Below are 19,710 nucleotides of genomic sequence, written 5' to 3'. Positions count from 1 at the left end.
ATACGCGCGGCTGTGCACCCGATTCGTGTATGCACGATTCACACCAGCCTTGTGCTCCCAGGGCTAAGGAGAAGGTAAGTAACTTTTTCACTTTACCTTCTCCAGCGGCAGTCTGGATGCTTGCTCACCTACGCACCAGCTGTTACTAGGTGAGAATCCTATTCCCTAGAACAAAATACATGTGCAGAGCATATATTCCAGCAAACTAACAATTTCCTTGTCAGAGCTGTGCACTTGTCACTGTCGCTGTAAGTAAACTTGTACTTTGACCTGAGCTCAAAACAGGACATACGGAGATCAGCACTCACAGATATTAGTTTCAGTGGGGTGTCAGCTGTATTAATGAAAGTAACTATTTGGCTGGTATTGCTTATAACACATGATTTCTCCACTCTGGCCCCAGGCCACTATATACAGTGCATAATTTATTTGTTGCTCAGCGTGTGCTGCATTTGGTGATTGACATGTTACGTAGAGGAACGTATTACAATATATTACATTACACAGTTATGACTCACACAAGTTTGAATTAATCATATTTAAGTCAACTCACCTGAGCAATGAACTGAATGATCTTCACAAATATATTAAGAGGTGTGTCACGGGGCACTACACTACGGGAGCCTTTGGGGAAAAGTGCGGATACAATGCTCATAAGGCGGCTGTAAAAAAGGAAGAAAAAGTGAAATGTATTAAGCTTTATCATCACAATGGGAATGAGAGAATGACAAAATATGGCAAGAAAATAAGATGTTTACCAAATTATTTTTGGCAGGACATGAGCCATTAGAAAGACACCAAAGGCAGAGGAATAGGGGGGAGAAAATTGGTAACTATAACTTCTGCAGATCTAAACACACTACTTATTTTTCATTCATACGCAATAAAGGATGTGACAAGTCGCAGATAGAGACCTGACTATGGTTGGTCCACCAAAGATGGCCAAGGCTCAGGAGAGATAAGTACCGTATGTATGAATGAAGAGGGGCAAAAAAACTTCTCTATACATTATCCAACTTTCTCATCAGATAAGCCAAATAAACAACTTTCACTCCAACTGAACAATTTCCTGATGTCACAGATGTAGATGGTTACTGTCCGCCTAATTATGCAGGTTAAAAAAATAAATACTCCCTACTTTTTAACCAGCAGTGGTGCTTTCAGCCTGGTGCTGGTCATCCCCAAAATAGAGGGAAAAAAACAAATGTGGGGGTCACACAATTTCAGGATAACCAGCATTGTGCTTTGTGTGCCCGGGCTGGTGAAACCATACAGGGGGAACCCGCAGTATTGGGGTCCACTAACAATGATTCTAGTCAGTTTCAGGCCACCTGGCACACTTCCTGAGTATACCCCAGCCATACTGCCAATGCCATCTAGGCTCTTCCACATACAGTGGATATGGGGGTAACAAAATGTTAAAAATAGTTTTAAACCATTTGGGCTGCCAAATATGACTGCCGGAATGAACTGACACTTGGAGAACCACAAGGGCCAGCTTGTTTTGTCATAGGGGCAAGCTGAGACCTCTTGTACAAAGATAATTTACAAAAAAAAAAAAAAAAAAAACACTTTAACCCCTTCACTGCTGTAGGGTTTTCTCACCCTTGTGCCGAGGCCATTTTCTGACGTAGGGGCCCATCCTCTGTAAGTCTATCCAGAGAATGAGCCTCACTCATTCTATTCAGCAAATGTGTTAATAAAACTCATAGATGATCTATAAAACATTTTAAAAAACTACTTATCTAGTCCCAAAGTCCTCAAGTAGCCCAAAGGGAACCTGTATCACCCCCTCCCAAAAAAAAAAAAAAAAAGGGCGCAGATGGTCTTAAGTCATAAAGAATCTCCTGCTGCTTAAAGCTCTATACTGTACATTTTAGCATTGGAGCTATATTTCGTATGTGGCCTTCTCACCGTTACTTGAGGTGAAATGGTGAGAAAATTCCATATTAAAGTATAGGTTCAATTACATCTTATCCTAGAAATAGTTCTGGACACTCCCTTAGGGTTCTTTACATAGCAAACTGTCACTAAAATATAAATGAACAAACAATTGTTTGGCGGCATGTATTGTCCCTCGTACCAGAACCAAACTTGCTTGCCTCACTGGTCCAGTTACTTATTTTTGTAAGATAAGTCAGACTATAGTTGTCTCTCTATCACATCTCAGTCTCAGCATCCCATGTTTTGATGTCCCAGAAGGACAAAGTAGTTGTACATTGATCCGCGAGGCAGAAATGGCAGCAGTGGTGTGATTGGTATGAAGCATGTTATACAGAGCAGGTGAGAGAGGGAAATATGGAGCTGCTGATAACACATGTGCACAGAGGGCCTGATTCAGACCCGGTCGCAAGCGCTGAGCGCTCGCAACCGGGTCGATGGTGGCCCACAGCGCATGCGCACGATGGAGCCGGCTCCGTCGAGCACATGCGCGAGACCTGGCTAGCGACGGGCAATCCGTCGCTCCGGGTCTCGCACCAAAGGGGGCGAGCTGTCGATGTTGAGTGACAGCTCGCCCCCTTTGGTGGGCGGGCTGGCTGCCCAAACTGAGGCGTTCCCATGAGAACTCCTGCCGTCTGGGGGCGGCCCACCTGACATCACAAGTGATGTCAGTGGAGAGCTTCCGGCTCTGTTAGAGCCGAAAGCTCTCTGGGGCTTGCGATGAACGAGACCCTACCACAAAGGTCTCGTCGCAAGCCAGATGGTCGCGATGGTCGCATAGCTGTCACCCACAGCTATGCGAGCGGCCGAGAGGCCGCTCCAAAAAAAGAAAAAGGCCGGCCCTGATTCAGAGCAAGCGGCTCTGAATCAGGCCCAGAGTGAGCAGTATGAGAAGTTGAGGCAGGGAGCTGTTAGATGGATGGAGGGTGGTAAACAATGACAGTCAGTGGCGATAAACAATATGACACATGAAGAGGAGAATGATATAAAAGGAGTGTCAGGGGCTAGCTTGTGTGAAGGGGGTGCGTTATATGCAGCTTGGAGGGGGACATGTATGTAGAACATGTTAGCTGACGTTTAGGTTAGGGAATGCATGCACAAGACATGATGTAATGGAGAGATGTAGAAAGTTTTTGTGAGGTAACTTGCTGTAGGAAGGGATTACTAATCAGATGGGGATGAGCTGAGCTGGGAAAGGATTTCTTTTGAGGACATGACTATTTGTGAGGTGGATAAACATGTTTAAAAGGGGACATTTTCTTAAAATTCCTGGCTGTGGGCAAGCAGCCATGCACAGGTATCGTTGTATGTACTGATGGACAATAATGACTCCAGCTCTGCAGGAAGCACAAAGTGGGGATCCTGTACTGCAAGGCTGGCCAGAGCTCTGAGGGAAGGGGGGATGTATATGCAATGAGAGCGCAGGGCCAGACTTCCGAGTTCTTGTCCTTGCTGGGGGACAAGGTCTGTATCAGAGGCTTCAGCAAGCATGCAGCACAGTTAGTAAGTGGCCTGGGTCACTGAGCAGCACAACAGACCATGGTAATTAGGTGGGAATAGGGGAACCACACTTAACATATACAGTAGGTGTGGATGTCACGTGACTGAAACTCTTTATATTATGTACCTGGTTTGCAATGGCTTTCAGTACATCTCCTCTGCAATTCAAATTTAAAAGTGACCGGTCTCTCACTTCTTTCTTGTTTACTTTTTCTATGACAAATGCAATTCAGGGGTCAATTCAATCACCACAATGCTGCACTTACGGCAGCCACTGACTCTTGGATTTTGCTAGCAGCCCCATAGGGCTGAGTACAAAATCTGCAAATCCAGGGCGAGATGAGGGGAGATGAGGTGCCGTTACTGACAATTCCACACCGATGCAGTAATATTTCACCTCGCTCCTGGATAACGGAGTTGACCCCTTACAGTTAATATTAATATCTTTGTTGTTTATATAATACTTTAGCAAACATTTCATTTAAAAAAAATTATAACAACTGAACGGATTTAGACAAGAATGGCAATAATCGCCAGAAATAAAAACTGTAGCAGTCAATGAACTAGTGCCCAGGAGATGGCGGACAGACAGAGAACGTCAGATTGTAAAAGCCGCGGCTTCTCAGCGCGTTTAGCTGGAAATGTAATAGGACAATTCTAGGCGAAACACAGCATGTTCTGCTATTATAAACATACCCTTTTACATTTCTGCCTTAAACACGCCAAGAAATGCAAGCCACCACTAAGTAAATAAACCATTGAGACTGTAGGCTCCATTTATCAACAATACTTATTACTGGCGGCATACTTCATTTTGTATCTCAGTGATACTAAGGAAAATGCTGCTGATATTTACCCTAACTCCCCTCTCTGGCAGAGTCCGGTGGTGTCCTCCGCTCTGTTGCTGGCAGCAACAGGTGGCTGTACAGTATAATGTGTATGCACGGTGGCCGTATTGGTCTTTCTCCCAGAAGGGACTCCGAAAAGCCTGAAAGGCTTTGCTGCATCTAGAAAAGCTTTGCTTGTTTCCCCACTGTCGGAAATTGGGCTGCACTCCTTGTGTTAGCAATACAGTGACACTCTCTGCCTTCCCTTCTTTCTGGCCTGCACCATTTCTCTGGATTCTTATTGCACTGTATATTAATTGTATAATTGCTTCCCCCCCTCACCCATGGCTATTAAAGTTCTGCAAAAGTGTACTATGGCTATTAAGGATTTTAAGCACCTCAAGGAAAAAATTGTATGCAAGAATGAGTTTAAATCTTTTATCTAATCTGCAATTTCCACAACATGTCATGCGCGAATCATCAGGAGACGACATTGTCTCTCTACCCCCTCCTTTACTGTTTATACCTATCAATTCCAATGCGGAATTTCAAGAGAGTGCTACTAGCGGTGTGGTGCACTCTTGGCATCTCCAGGGGTTACTTTCCATTTACCAATTATTAGATTGTGCCTTTTCCTCAGTTCTCACTATCTCCCACCTTACAGAAAGGCACTGCCACATGAACTACCTTATTGCAAATACGTAGTTCTATAAATGTCACCATCTGATAAAGCTTGCCCACTAGATAGTGCCCTACATTACTGACTAGTAGGACCCCTCCCCAACTATTTTATTTATCTTCATACCACAAGACAAATGGATTTGACTACCATGAAAGGTGGCGTGGCTAGGTGGCAAGACGTCTTTAGATTTACAGACTATTATTAGCTCTTGTGTTTGACTCAACAAACTAGAAGTGTCCTTACCATTTGCTGAAATGCACTACAAACTGCTTCATAGAGCCTATTACACTCCAAAGCTAAGATGTTTGACGAGTGTCTCATCGGACTCGAAATGCTTTAAGTGCCCTCAGCCTGATGCTGACCTATTACCCTACATCTGGTCTTGTGTCAAAGTGCAGGAATTTTGTTTAAATATTCAGACTTGCATAACAAGGGATTTGGGTATAGCTTTTACAGTAGATATATCATGAGCCCTGTGGAATATCTGACGTTTGGTAAGTGCATATTCAGTTGTCCTAGTGTGTACAGAGTGTGCCTAAAGCTGGGTACACACTAGGACGATGGATCGGCCTACCAGCCGTTCTGCCATCCTATCTGACGATTGGTAAATGCATATACACTTGCCAAACGTCTGCCTGATGTGTTGTACCTGACGTCACAACTGGGCGGGCATTTACATGTGCAACTTGTGAAGTCAGTCACTGGCGGCCTCTGCAGCAAGTGTATGGGCGTTTGGTTGACAAGCCTCAAGGCAGGAGAAGGAAAGAGGAGAAGGAAGAACAATGTACACCAGAAACACTCTCTCACAAGATGAGAAAATCCGTGATGGAAAGAAAAAATATCCAATGCAGCCAGGTGCGTCAGGGTGGGTGCCCTGTGGACCTGGAAGAAAAAGTTATCAATGGTAAGTCTACCATAATTTTCTTCTTCAGGGTCCATAGGGATACCCTGGGGATGTCCTAAAGCAGTTCCCCAGAAAGGAGAACTCGTCGCCCAAAGGAAGCATCCTGAAAGTCAAAAGTATCAAAGGCGTAGTACCTAAGAAAAGTGTGGACAGAAGACCACGTGGCTACCTTGCACAATTGTTTAGCAGAGGCACCACGACTAAATGCCCACGATGGTCCTACAAACCAAGTAAAATGTGCTCTCACCGTGTTTAGGACAGGGAGATCAGCCTGTGTGTACACCTGAGAGATAGTCATACTTAACCATCGAGCCAGGGTCTGCTTGTTAGCTGGCCATCCTCATTTGTGAAAACCATATAATACAAAAAGAGCATCTGATTTTCTAACAGAGTTTGTATGCTCCACATATATACGGAGAGCACGAACTACATCCAGGGAGGCTTCACCTACAGAGAGGTCTGGAGCTTGGAACTACAATTTCTTCATTTACATGAAAACAAACTGTACGAAGAACAGCTCTTTCCTGGTGAAAAATCAAAAATGGGGAACGACAAGAGAGTGCTGCCAAATCAGAGACTCTGCTTGCAGAAGAGTTAGCGAGGCGAAAAAGTGTCTTCGCTGTCAACTATTTAAATTCTACAGAGGCTTGTACCAATGACAGATCCCACAGTGCTACCGGTGGGTCAAATGAAGGCTGAATTCGCAGAACTCCCTGAAAAATTCTAACATCTGGTAATGAAGCAATCTTTCTCTGGAACCAGACTGACAATGCAATAACCTGCACTCTCAAAGTGGCCAGGCATAGACCAAGGTCTAAACCAGCCTGGAGAAAAGCCAGTACCAGGGAAGCCCTAAACACCTTAAGGTCATACTTTCTGTGGGAAACGCCATTGACCAAAAGAATGCCAAACCCTGTAATAGATGCGGGCAGAGGCAGGCTTTCGTGCTCTAAGCATCGTTTGAATCACAGAGCTGCAGAAACCTTTGGCTCTTAAGATGGAATATTCAAGAGCCACGCCGTCAAATTAGACGAGGTATAGCCAGATGTCGGCAGGGACCCTGCGTTAACAGATCCTGCTATAGAGGAAGAGGATCCGCTTGAATTTCCTGAGGACTCTTGGGAGGAGGGAAATTGGAGGAAAGAGATACACCAGCTTGAAGTCCCATCTTACTGCCAGTGCTTCCACAAATACTGCTGATGGGTCTCTGGACCTGGATCCGTACCTGGGGACCTTGTGGTTGTGATGTAATGCTATGAGGTCTATGTCTGGTAGAACCCATCTGTTCACCAAAGAGCTGAAACACTCCCGGGTGGAGAGACCACTCACCTGACGATCCAATTGAGGACTCACTATATGGCCGGAAGATGACGTTCTGCCCAAATCAGAACCTGTATCACTTCCCTTATGGCTGCATAACTTTGCGTGCTTCCCTGATGATTGAGATAGGCCACTGTAGTCACGCTGTCTGACTGGATCTGGACCGGCTTGCCTTGGAGCAGGTCCTGTGCCATGATAAGTGCTTTGTATACTGCTCACAGCTCCAGAATGTTTATTGGCAGATGAATTTCCTGATTTGTCCATCTTCCCTGAAAGGTGTGATGACTTGTCCCTGCCCCCCATCCGTGAACACTGGCATCCGTGGTGAGAAGCACCCAATTTGGAATCCAGAATGGGCACCCTTTGTCCAGATGATCCTTTTTCAGCCACCACAGGAGGGAGAGAGAAACCTCTGCAGTGAGAAGGACCCTGTGGGACCTTAATATATGATACTGTCCATTCCACCAGGAGAGAATCAATCTTTGCAGAAACCTGGAATGAAACGGAGCACACCCCACCATGTTGAAGGTGGATACCATTGATCCCAGGACCTGCATCGCTGATAGAATGAATACCTTTCCTAGCAGTTCGCGTACTCACAATGATAAGGCCGCAATCATGTCCTTTGTACCGGAGAATCCAGAAGTGCTCCCAGATGTACTATCTGCTGTTTTGGAGAAAGAGAGTATATCTTCCAATTGATGATCCAGCCGTGCTTTTGTAGGCAGGCTATGATCAGTTGAAGATAGTGTTGTAAAACAACTGGAGTATGTGCCAATATCAAGTCATCCAGATATGGCAGTATTCTGATTCCGTGATGCCTGAAATAGGCCGTCATGACTGCCATTATCTTGGTAAATACCCAAGGGGCCGTTGATAGGCCAAAGGGCACTGCCTGAAATTGTTACTGTAGGACAGCAAACCATAGAAATTGTTGGTAGAATGCCGTAATAGGAACATGCAGATTTGCATCCTGAATGTCCAGGGAAACCAGAAAATCCCCAGTCTCCATTGCCAAAATAATTGACCGGAGAGTTTCCATACGGAACTTGTATACATCGGTTAAACCTGATGAGGGTTTTTAGATTTAGAATAGGGCGATGAGACCCATTCGGTTTCTGAACCAAAAATAGATTGGAATAATAACCCCTTCCTTGTTGCAACAAAGGGACCGGGATTATTGTTCCTGCCTGCAGCAGGGAGTGAATAGCCTCCTAAAGGGCTAAGGCCCTGACCACACCTGATGGAGGATCTGTACAAAAAACTTCTGGGGAGGGATGCCTCCGGAAAGTGAAGGCATACCAGAGAGACCACTTCTTGGACACACGCATCTGTTGTTTGATGCCAGTAATCCGCAAACTGAAGAAGTCGACCTCCCACCCTGGGATCCCCCAGGAGGAGGCATGCCCCATCAGGCCGAGGGTTTGTCGTCCCGCTTAGAAGCTGGACATCTAGCCGGCCCATACCTCTTAGTTTGTCGCCTGGATGTCCTACAAAAACTAGACAGTTTGGAGGAAGACTGTTCCATTGCTTGTCCCTGAGGACAAAAGGACCAAAAAGAAAACTGCTTAGATTTTATTGTACTTGTAGATGGCAGCCCTGCAGACTTAGAAGCCGCCAGAGTAGCTATTATCTTATGTAATTGCTCCAAAAAGTATATTTGCATAGAAAGGTAAGGTTTCGAGAGCCATCTTTGATCCTGTATCAGCTTTCCAGGATCTTGACCAAAGGACCCTGCGCGCCACTACTGAAACGGCTTATGCTTTAGAATAGGGGTGGGGAACCTTTTTTCTGCTGAAGGCCATTTTGATATATATAACATTCGTGGGCCAGGTGCAGGCCACTCCCCCTCCATGTGATGTCACACAGGGGCAGGGCCACAATCGCCGGTGATTACAGCAATGCCCAGAGAATCCTGAGGACAGTGGTGTGACTGTCTGAAGCGTCCTAAGGACGCTCCAGGCGATCCTGCTGCATAGATTTTGGCTGCAGGGTGCCATTCTAGGCACCCTGCTAGCCAAAAGGGGCTAGCAGAAAAAAGCTCAGAGGGCCAGACTAAACGATTCCAGGTTCCCCATCCCTGCTTTAGAAGCTAAAATTCCAGCATCTGCTGCAGCTCCTCCCAAATAAGAGGCCTCTTACCGTATGTGGGAGATATACATCATCTGTTCTCTGGTATCATCTGGTAGAGAGCCTTCCAATGCACCCGTCCATTCTTCAACAGCTTTGGCTACCCAGGCTGCAGCCAAAGCTGGACGGGTAACAGCTCCCTATGATGAAAATATTGCCTTAAGACATGTTTCAATTTTCCTATCTGTAGAATCCCTAAGAGAAGATGTTGACGGAATAGGCGACGTAGCATTTCTGACTAATTGCATCACATAAGCATCCACAGTAGGAGGTACCTCCCACTTCACACATTCAGAAGCTGGGAAAGAATACAACAATGTTAATCTTTTATGCACATAAAACCATTTATCCGGGTTACCCCATGCCTCTTCCATAATCTCAGTGAGCTGCTCAGATTTAGAGAACTCTGTTTTGGCCGCCTTCCATTGTTTAAACAATGGAGCCTTCTTAACTAGGGGATGGTTCATCATCCAGAATATCTAGGATTGATTTAACCGCCCTCACCAAAAAAGGAATATCCACTGTGGATGGATGGTCCTCCTCTCCCGAGCTAGTCCATGGAGAAGAACCCTGCGCATCATCTGATTCCTCTGATGATGCGTCTGAATCCATATGCTCAACAGACCGATAAAAAGATAACTTACGCTTAGGTGCCTTAGTGACTACCGGTCTGCTTGCAACAGCTGACAGAGCCATACTCTGATTTGAGTGGGCATAAGCATCCATCCAGGAAGGATGTATAGGATACTTTTTGATACATCAATTATAAAGGTAACAATGTAATGTGACAACCTTCACAAATAACAAATACATGTGAAGTATAAAGAAAAAAAAACCCACACACCTGCAACAGAGGGAGGAGGAGAAAAACAATGATAGTTATATCTGACAGTCAGAAATGAAAGGAAGTATTATCACAGCAGCTAGCAAACAGTCACATACAATGCATATGCAAATTTAGTTGCACTGGGCTCTGAATCAACTACTCAAAAACACAATGCTTGGTAGGATATAGAGCACTATATACCTGGCCCATGGGAGAGGTATACAGGGAGACTTACCCAAAACCTTCCATAAGCAACAGCTACAGCAGCGCACAAATAGTGGACTGTGAGCATCTCATATACATGAGGCGGGTAGGAGGGCGACCGAGACGCGCAAAATCCTTTGAATGGACTGCGTCTGGGTAGGGAAGGGGCTGTGGTGGAGCGCCTACCTCCCCTAAGCTGCATCAACCGGCCAGGTAAGCTGGCCGTCGCAGCAGCAGCGTCTGCTGCCGATCCCCGGCGTCAGATGATAAGGCCCCGGTGGTCTAGTGAGGATGCAGACGCTCTGGACCCTGACTGCAGCGGCTTCCGGTGAGTCTCCTATGCTGGAAGCAAGGACTGCAGCACACGATTCCTCGTAAGCGAGGAGTCGCCTTTAACTGACATCTTCGCGCATCCGGTTGCAGTCCGGGTCCCAGCATCGCTACTTGCAAGCTCAGCCGAAACCCGTAGAAATCACCAGCCTAGTTACTGATGTTGCAGCCCGGCGGAGGTAGACTGAGTCGCAGTACATGCGTCTTAATTCAGACGCTCACTACTGCCAACCCAAAAACATAGAAAATAAAATAAAACATAAAATAAAAAGCTTAGGACTGCCTGAGCATTGCCTGCAGTGAGGGAGACCACCGGCAGTGACAGCCGCGATGTGCGTGGCTCCCTGCAAGCATTAAGCAACCTTACCTGCTCCCCACTGCGGCTCCCGTGGAGTGCGCTGTGAAGCCTGGCCAAGGTCACTGACCCAGTCGCCAGTGCTGCGGCCGCTGGGGCTCAGTGGAGCGATGATGTGGTGTCCTATAGGACGCTGACTTACTGACTTAAAGAACAGGCACCAAACAAAACTGGTCCTTTGGTCTGGGGGCGGGGCATATGGGAGAGGGAGCCTGGGCTGCTGGGAAGAGAAACTTAACTATTTGGTGCACAGACTCCAGCTCAGCCACCTATACCCAGTGTTGAAGCCTGTGTCCTCTATGGATGAGTACATATAGTATATGGACTTAAACATGGCTTCATTACATAATTACAAGACATATATGGTACTAAATTACAGATGTGTACCAACATGTATTGACATACGACTAAGACATGAAGACACTCATAAAATCATAATATCCATAGCAAGCTTCATTAGTTCTTAAGAGTAGAGGGGGTATTATTTACAAGCAATGGATTTCAAAAGCTGCCAATTTTCGGCAGTTTTGCCCACGAATTTAAAATGGCAATTACATTGCATGGAAACCACTCCTAATTTTGCACTCTATAATATCGTGATTTTAAATCCTGAGGGTAAAAAATGTGCGTTTTGTAAACCCATCGCTTTGTTGACATACCCCAAATATCAGTTACAGAGGATTTATAGTGATTGATGTACATCACAGTTTCTAAAAGAAGAACAAAATGGCATAGATGAAGAAACAGAAAATAAAACTACTCAGTCAAATAAATTTAACCAGCTGAGCCTAAAATCCACCTGCTGCCTGACCAGCCGATCCTAAAATCCACCTGCTGCCTGACCAGCCGATCCTAAAATCCACCTGCTGCCTGACAAGCCGAGCCTGAAATCCACCTGCTGCCTGACAAGCCGAGCCTGAAATCAACCTGCTGCCTGACCAGCTGAGCCTGAAATGCACCTGCTGCCTGACCAGCCGAGCCTGAAATCCACCTGCTGCCTGACCAGCTGAGCCTAAAATGCACCTGCTGCCTGACCAGCTGAGCCTGAAATCCACCTGCTGCCTGACCAGCCAATCCTAAAATCCACCTGCTGCCTGATAAGCCTAGCCTAAAATCCACCTGCTGCCTGACAAGCCGAGCCTGAAATCAACCTGCTGCCTGACCAGCTGAGCCTGAAATGCACCTGCTGCCTGACCAGCCGAGCCTGAAGTCCACCTGCTGCCTGACCAGCTGAGCCTAAAATGCACCTGCTGCCTGACCAGCTGAGCCTGAAATCCACCTGCTGTCTGACCAGCCGAACCTGAAATCCACCTGCTGCCTGACCAGCCGAGCCAGAAATCCACCTGCTGCCTGACCAGTCGAGCCAGAAATCCACCTGCTGCATAAACAATTACCCTTCATACCCAATAAAACAATACATAAGAAACCTTTATGTGCTGTTCTATACCATGAAGACTACTCTAAACTTCTAGTCCTGTTTTTTTCGTAACACAAGAAAAATCTGAGAAGGTACTGTACAATATAGAACATGTAAATTATACTCTTGTTGGAATGCCACACAATACAATTCATGAAGATTAAGATAATATTCACAAGATGGACAGTAGCGTTGTTGTAGGACATTTATACAGATCTATGAAGTGAGATGGGTACCTTATGGAAAACAAAAACAACTGGGAGCGCTGAATGACACTAGTAGTGTCTAAATTTAATGTATGCAGATATAGTCATGAAATCACAAAAATACATATAATAAAATTCACATATTAAATAGACCTTAGATCAAATCTATAGATGACAAAAGGAAATAAAAAATAAAATCAAAAAATATAAAAGGAACCACTGTGGCCACAGAAAAACAGACAAAAAAAATCGGCATGCATAAAAAAGGGGGATATTTCCCAATGAATAAATGTTAGTATAGGTATGTGAGCTTTTTCTTTTTATTTTTTTGTCTCTTTATCCAGGATTGTATGGAAATGAATCAAAAAGTCTGTTGGATTTGACTTAAATAATAAAAAATAAAATCAATGTGCACAGCCACCGAATGATGGGCTTATTCCACAAAATTAAAATCAATTTGTAGTGGGAGTGAACATTAATATAAGTCACGTCTGGGGATATATTGCTGAATCCACTAAATCGTCACTAACGCAGTCTCTGTGTAACCAATAAACTGGTACCGTATTGCGGCTTTGCAGTGTAGATCTTGGGAGTACCTACCTTTGTGTTACAGTGTTGCTTTCACATTTTATCCTAATAACATAAACCCACAATAATCTATACAGAGATTCCAGTGCAACTCGAGACATTTTAGGGTCCTTATTCTGAAAAAAAGAAAACAAATATATTATTATAAAGAAGCCAATATCACAGTGACAGTTATACACAGGCTGAAAGTAATATCTGCAGAACCAGGACAAACACTTAAAGAAACAATTCCATCAAGAAATAGCTTAAAAAAAAACACTAATAATTCATACAAACAGACGTATAAACCACGATTTATTACACTACATTTTTACAGGTTTGTTTTAATACCTAAATAGATCAATGTGATTTACTAATATTTGTAGTGTGTTTCCTTGTGTAGACTATCAAACCTAAGAATAGCAATTAAATTTACACTTCAGTAAACCTATTTTTGTTACCAAACAAGGTCAGTCCTCAGACAACACCCATGCAACCAACCGTGTATGTAAAGATTTAATTTGCTGTATAACCACTACACATGGAGATTGCCAGTCCGCCAGCAGTGACTGTACAGTAGGCCTGATTCATGTTTGTGCGCAAATGCCAATATTTTCTGGGCATGCATAAATTAGCCTCTGTGTTCTTGCTCAGGTACACACTAGGCGATAGTGTGCTTATCCGATAAACGTTCCGATCAGACGGAGCAATTTCTGCATCGGTGAGAGCCCATACACCGTAAGCAATTTCTTGTTCAGTGTGTACTTTATTTTGATCTCTAAAATTGGATCGGATGTCGGGAACGATATAGCGTGTGCAGCACACATTATATATCGCTCACCCGATCAAAAATGTTTTGAGCGTTTACACACTATCCAATTATAAGGACAATCAACCATTTATCGGTTGATCGGCCTGATAATGTGTACCTAGATGAAGATTTGAGTCCTATACAATGTTACACAATACCACCTTCATGTGTCCCTCCATTGTACTTGTGCCTTCTTTCCTATAACCTTCAAGGTTTCCTACCCATTGTACAACACATATAATAGATCCCAAATCATTACCCTAATAATGTTTCAGACAGATGTCTATAAATAATATTACAGATGTCAGTCTGGAAGGCTGTGTTCAAATTTGCTGCCAAACAAGTAGTACAAACCTGTTAATTGTCATCCAGGAATTTCCAGAGGAAACGTATCGTACTCAATAGCAACAAAACCAAAAAACAACGTACAGTTCAACGAACATCAACATAACAGTGGTTGGATTTCAGCGCAGGTAATAAAGCCTCATTAAATGTAGATACAGGATTAATTTAAAAATACAAAAAGTTATAAAAGTAACCACTTTGGAACATTGCATACACTGCCTAGTGAAAGTATCTGTAGTCCAATTCTTTCTCTGGGTATCGTGCCAAAATGAGACAACCCTGAACCCTTATACTTCAACAATGGGCACGATTCAATACAGCGCGATGTAAATAGCGCCGGTAGATAGCTCCCGGAGCTATTCAATTCATCGCGCTGTTAGGTCGGGGAAGGCTCGTTATCGCGTCTTAAACAGGGTGTTTAGGCGCGATAACGGGCATTCCCCGACCTAACTTCCCGGCGCGAGGCTGTTTTCCCGGCGCTAAGGGCAGAAAACAGCCTCGCGCCGGGACTTTTGTCGGATTTCTTCTCTCATCCCCGGAGGGATGAGAGAAAAAATCATTAGTCGGACTTGTATTGAATAGCTCCGGGAGCTAACTCCCGGAGCTATTTACATCGCGCTGAATAGAATCGAGCCCAATGTCTATAGGCGCTAGCGCATATCACACTCATGATTAATGGGTTCAGCCCATAGGTTTTCTCCCATTAGCAATTATTGCAGAGTCCTGTGCAGATGACATCCTGAAATGATCTGGAGGAGTTATATATATATATATATATATATATATATATATATAAAAAAAAAAAAAGTTAAATGAAACCCCCATAGGATAGCTGTAATGGCCAGACAGAGACCTCCTGTGCACGGACAGGAACCCCCGTGTCGCAGCTTCTCACATGAACTCACCTGAAGAGTTTCTATTTGCTTTCTGATACTGTTGTTAGATGGCATCTAAATAAAGCAACATGAGACAGCAAAACATAACAAACATGAGAATGGAGCCACATGCATGTTAGATGAAAAAAAGCACAAAACAAATAGCACGTAACTAAAAGAAGCAGGGGAAAAGGAATGGTCCTGGTTCTACTGGTGCTATATCATTGTGGAACCACTTCAATGAAAGAAACAGTTATTCTTAAATCGACTACACTGCCGGTATTCAATTATTATTTTCTTACTTAAGTCCTAATCAGTGGCAGATTTTACATGTATGTATATATCACACTTATATGCGTGTTAAGACTTAAACATGCCTTGGTAAGGAGAAGATTGCATCCCTTCCTTAGAGAAGTCGTATTTAGAGATCCTTTTAAATCTAGTTATTTGAGTACTAAAATATTCTCAAACCGGTTTCATCGACTAGATTTGGATGGAGAAACAAGATCTTTATATAACGAAGAGTTTGGAGACTTAGGGGCTGATTATGAGTTGGGAGCACAGCAACAAAAAATAGCAAGTACATTTGCACAGACCATGTTGCACTGCAGGTGGGGCAGATGTAATATGTGCAGGGAGACATAGGGGAGAGGTGTGACCAACTGAAATGTAAATTGCAGTATAAAGATAAAAGCATTTGAGGGCTACATGTAAAAAGCTGCCAGTATTCACAATGCATGCAAAAAAAAAATTTGCACCCCTTGCATTGCAACATGGTTTGATCCAGGTGCAGAGTCACTTGCTTTTCTTGCTTTGCTCCCAACTCAGAATTAGCCCCATAACCTTACATTACCGATGGTCAGGACACTCTTCTACACTTATGGTTAGCCATGTCGCTTAAAAAACGTAAAAAATAACAAATTGGTCAGTCAGCTAGGAGATGGTATTTTGGAACATTCACAAATGACAGTGACAGTGAGGATGGCGATGGTCACAATACAAACAGCGGCATCCTGACTGTCAAAATACCCACAGATTGCGGAGGTATGTATTAGGGTCAGTGGAAGACTTACGGTTAGGGACTAGGGGGAGGGTTAGGGTTAGGCTGTGGGACAGGAAGGTTAGGGTTAGGCTGCAGGACGGGAAGGTTAGGCTGCGGGATGGGAGGGTTAGGCACTAGGGCAGTGTTTTTCAACCACTGTGCTGTGGCACACTAGTGTGTCGCGAGCTGTTATCATGTGTGGAGCGTGAGTCAACTTAGGGCACTTGTAGTGTAGTGTGTTTTATTCCTGAGGAGGCCAATGTAGTGTTTTATTTTTGTGGAGGCCAATATAGTGTGTTTTATTCCTGTGGAGGCCAATATGTGTGTATATTTTTATGTGGGAGCCAATGTTTATGTTTTTTCATTTGTCATGCACGCCGCATAACCGGATAGTGTGCCTTGGCAATTTTAAAATCTTGTGTAGTGTGCCTCAAGTTGAAAAGGTTATAAATCACTGCACTAGGGGGAAGGTTAGGGTTAGGCTGCGGGACAGGAGGGTTAGGGTTAGGCTGCAGGACAGGAGGGTTAGGGTTAGGCTGCAGGACAGGAGGGTTAGGGTTAGGCTGCAGGACAGGAGGGTTAGGGTTAGGCTGCAGGACAGGAGGGTTAGGGTTAGGCTGCAGGACAGGAGGGTTAGGGTTAGGCTGCAGGACAGGAGGGTTAGGGTTAGGCTGCAGGACAGGAGGGTTAGGCTGCAGGACAGGAGGGTTAGGCTGCAGGACAGGAGGGTTAGGCTGCAGGACAGGAGGGTTAGGCTGCAGGACAGGAGGGTTAGGCTGCAGGACAGGAGGGTTAGGCTGCAGGACAGGAGGGTTAGGCTGCAGGACAGGAGGGTTAGGCTGCAGGACAGGAGGGTTAGGCTGCAGGACAGGAGGGTTAGGCTGCAGGACAGGAGGGTTAGGCTGCAGGACAGGAGGGTTAGGCTGCAGGACAGGAGGGTTAGGCTGCAGGACAGGAGGGTTAGGCTGCAGGACAGGAGGGTTAGGCTGCAGGACAGGAGGGTTAGGCTGCAGGACAGGAGGGTTAGGCTGCAGGACAGGAGGGTTAGGCTGCAGGACAGGAGGGTTAGGCTGCAGGACAGGAGGGTTAGGCTGCAGGACAGGAGGGTTAGGCTGCAGGACAGGAGGGTTAGGCTGCAGGACAGGAGGGTTAGGCTGCAGGACAGGAGGGTTAGGCTGCAGGACAGGAGGGTTAGGCTGCAGGACAGGAGGGTTAGGCTGCAGGACAGGAGGGTTAGGCTGCAGGACAGGAGGGTTAGGCTGCAGGACAGGAGGGTTAGGCTGCAGGACAGGAGGGTTAGGCTGCAGGACAGGAGGGTTAGGCTGCAGGACAGGAGGGTTAGGCTGCAGGACAGGAGGGTTAGGCTGCAGGACAGGAGGGTTAGGCTGCAGGACAGGAGGGTTAGGCTGCAGGACAGGAGGGTTAGGCTGCAGGACAGGAGGGTTAGGCTGCAGGACAGGAGGGTTAGGCTGCAGGACAGGAGGGTTAGGCTGCAGGACAGGAGGGTTAGGCTACAGGACAGGAGGGTTAGGCTGCAGGACAGGAGGGTTAGGCTGCAGGACAGGAGGGTTAGGCTGCGGGACGGGAGGGTCAGCCTGCCGGACGGGAGGGTCAGCCTGCCGGACGGGAGGGTCAGGGTTAGCCTGCCGGACGGGAGGGTCAGGGTTAGCCTGCCGGACGGGAGGGTCAGGGTTAGCCTGCCGGACGGGAGGGTCAGGGTTAGCCTGCCGGACGGGAGGGTCAGGGTTAGCCTGCCGGACGGGAGGGTCAGGGTTAGCCTGCCGGACGGGAGGGTCAGGGTTAGCCTGCCGGACGGGAGGGTCAGGGTTAGCCTGCCGGACGGGAGGGTCAGGGTTAGCCTGCCGGACGGGAGGGTCAGGGTTAGCCTGCCGGACGGGAGGGTCAGGGTTAGCCTGCCGGACGGGAGGGTCAGGGTTAGCCTGCCGGACGGGAGGGTCAGGGTTAGCCTGCCGGACGGGAGGGTCAGGGTTAGCCTGCCGGACGGGAGGGTCAGGGTTAGCCTGCCGGACGGGAGGGTCAGGGTTAGCCTGCCGGACGGGAGGGTCAGGGTTAGCCTGCCGGACGGGAGGGTCAGGGTTAGCCTGCCGGACGGGAGGGTCAGGGTTAGCCTGCCGGACGGGAGGGTCAGGGTTAGCCTGCCGGACGGGAGGGTCAGGGTTAGCCTGCCGGACGGGAGGGTCAGGGTTAGCCTGCCGGACGGGAGGGTCAGGGTTAGCCTGCCGGACGGGAGGGTCAGGGTTAGCCTGCCGGACGGGAGGGTCAGGGTTAGCCTGCCGGACGGGAGGGTCAGGGTTAGCCTGCCGGACGGGAGGGTCAGGGTTAGCCTGCCGGACGGGAGGGTCAGGGTTAGGCTTAGGGTAAGGGTTATAAATACTTACAGAAAGCTGTTGGGATTCTGTCGGTATTCTGACCGTCGGCACCCTGACCATCGGGATCCCATACCCAACCCCACAAATATATGTAAACCTTTTCCAAGCCATGACAGAACTCTGAATATATATAGTTGTATGTAACCTCTGTAGCTAGTGAAGGACATTTGTTTCTGTGTAAAACTGTAACTACAAAAATGTCCTGAAGCTTTTATACATATGAATGTTTCCAATAGCACTTTCAAATGAATCACATATTACTGCTAGTGCAATTCACAAAATTCAACTTTGTATTAGTAACTAATGCTTTAAGTATTATTGTTAATTTAGGTCCATCTATAACTCCTGGGGAAACTTTAGTCTTTTTCAGGAAAAAGGAAATCTGCTGCTGCTGTGGAGCTTACTGGATGTATAACCGATGCTATACCGGAAGGTTATGCAATACAGACAAAACTACATACATAATATAAGGAAATATACTATATAGTAAAGCATACTACTGACTACGTTCTAGACTAGGTTCTAAAATGTCCCCAACATCACCTAGCAGTAGTTTTCTTCTCTCTTACCAATAGCTTTAGATACTTTTTTAATTTAGCAGCTCTTTAAGATTATGAAATAGATTTCAATCAGCTGTCTTCCAAGAGCTCAATATAAAGTACATTATCTAATGCATTCACCCTGTGGATCAGAATTTCGTAGGCTAGAAAGATCTTGGCAAACTGGACTTCATTGCATCATACGCAAGAGGTACATTCATTTACAAGAGATGCTTTGAGGAGACTGGGATTAAAACATGCCATTAATTAAATTACTGCTGTTAGCAGTAGGGTCATTATGGATGTGGGTTACAGTTATGGATTAAACAGTAAAAATGGCATCATAAAAGGTATCAGAAAAATATTAGTTAAATGAGTTCTGGTTAGTAGTAGGGTCAGTATTAGTGCGGGTTACACTGATGAAAAGAAAAAAAATATATCAAATAAAGTTTTATGGAGCAAATCAAGCACAAGGATTTGAGATGAGAATGGAAAATGA

The 19,710-nt window shown here is 45.8% G+C and overlaps 1 protein-coding gene across 8 annotated transcripts in view; it reads right to left on the bottom strand.

The window, feature by feature from the left end:
- The window catches only part of FRYL (FRY like transcription coactivator), a 310,032-nt gene that overhangs the window by 93,784 nt on the left and 196,538 nt on the right, over positions 1 to 19,710 (bottom strand). For 6 of the 8 annotated variants that reach the window (XM_088475243.1, XM_088475244.1, XM_088475241.1 and 3 more), the window contains 3 exons: positions 15,271 to 15,315; positions 13,243 to 13,346; positions 554 to 662 (listed from right to left, as the gene is read on the bottom strand). In XM_088475243.1, coding sequence (XP_088331369.1) covers positions 554 to 662; positions 13,243 to 13,346; positions 15,271 to 15,315 — 258 coding nt within the window. The remainder of the gene's footprint in view (positions 1 to 553; positions 663 to 13,242; positions 13,347 to 15,270; positions 15,316 to 19,710) is intronic. The other 2 variants (XM_088475242.1, XM_088475246.1) reach the window with 1 other exon arrangement.

Source organism: Taudactylus pleione, unplaced genomic scaffold (assembly GCF_031769625.1).
Source record: "Taudactylus pleione unplaced genomic scaffold, aTauple2 ptg000169l, whole genome shotgun sequence".
NCBI lineage: Eukaryota > Metazoa > Chordata > Amphibia > Anura > Myobatrachidae > Taudactylus > Taudactylus pleione.
The sequence above is the reverse complement of the archived record's forward strand: the minus strand, read 5'-3'. Positions and strand labels throughout refer to the sequence as shown.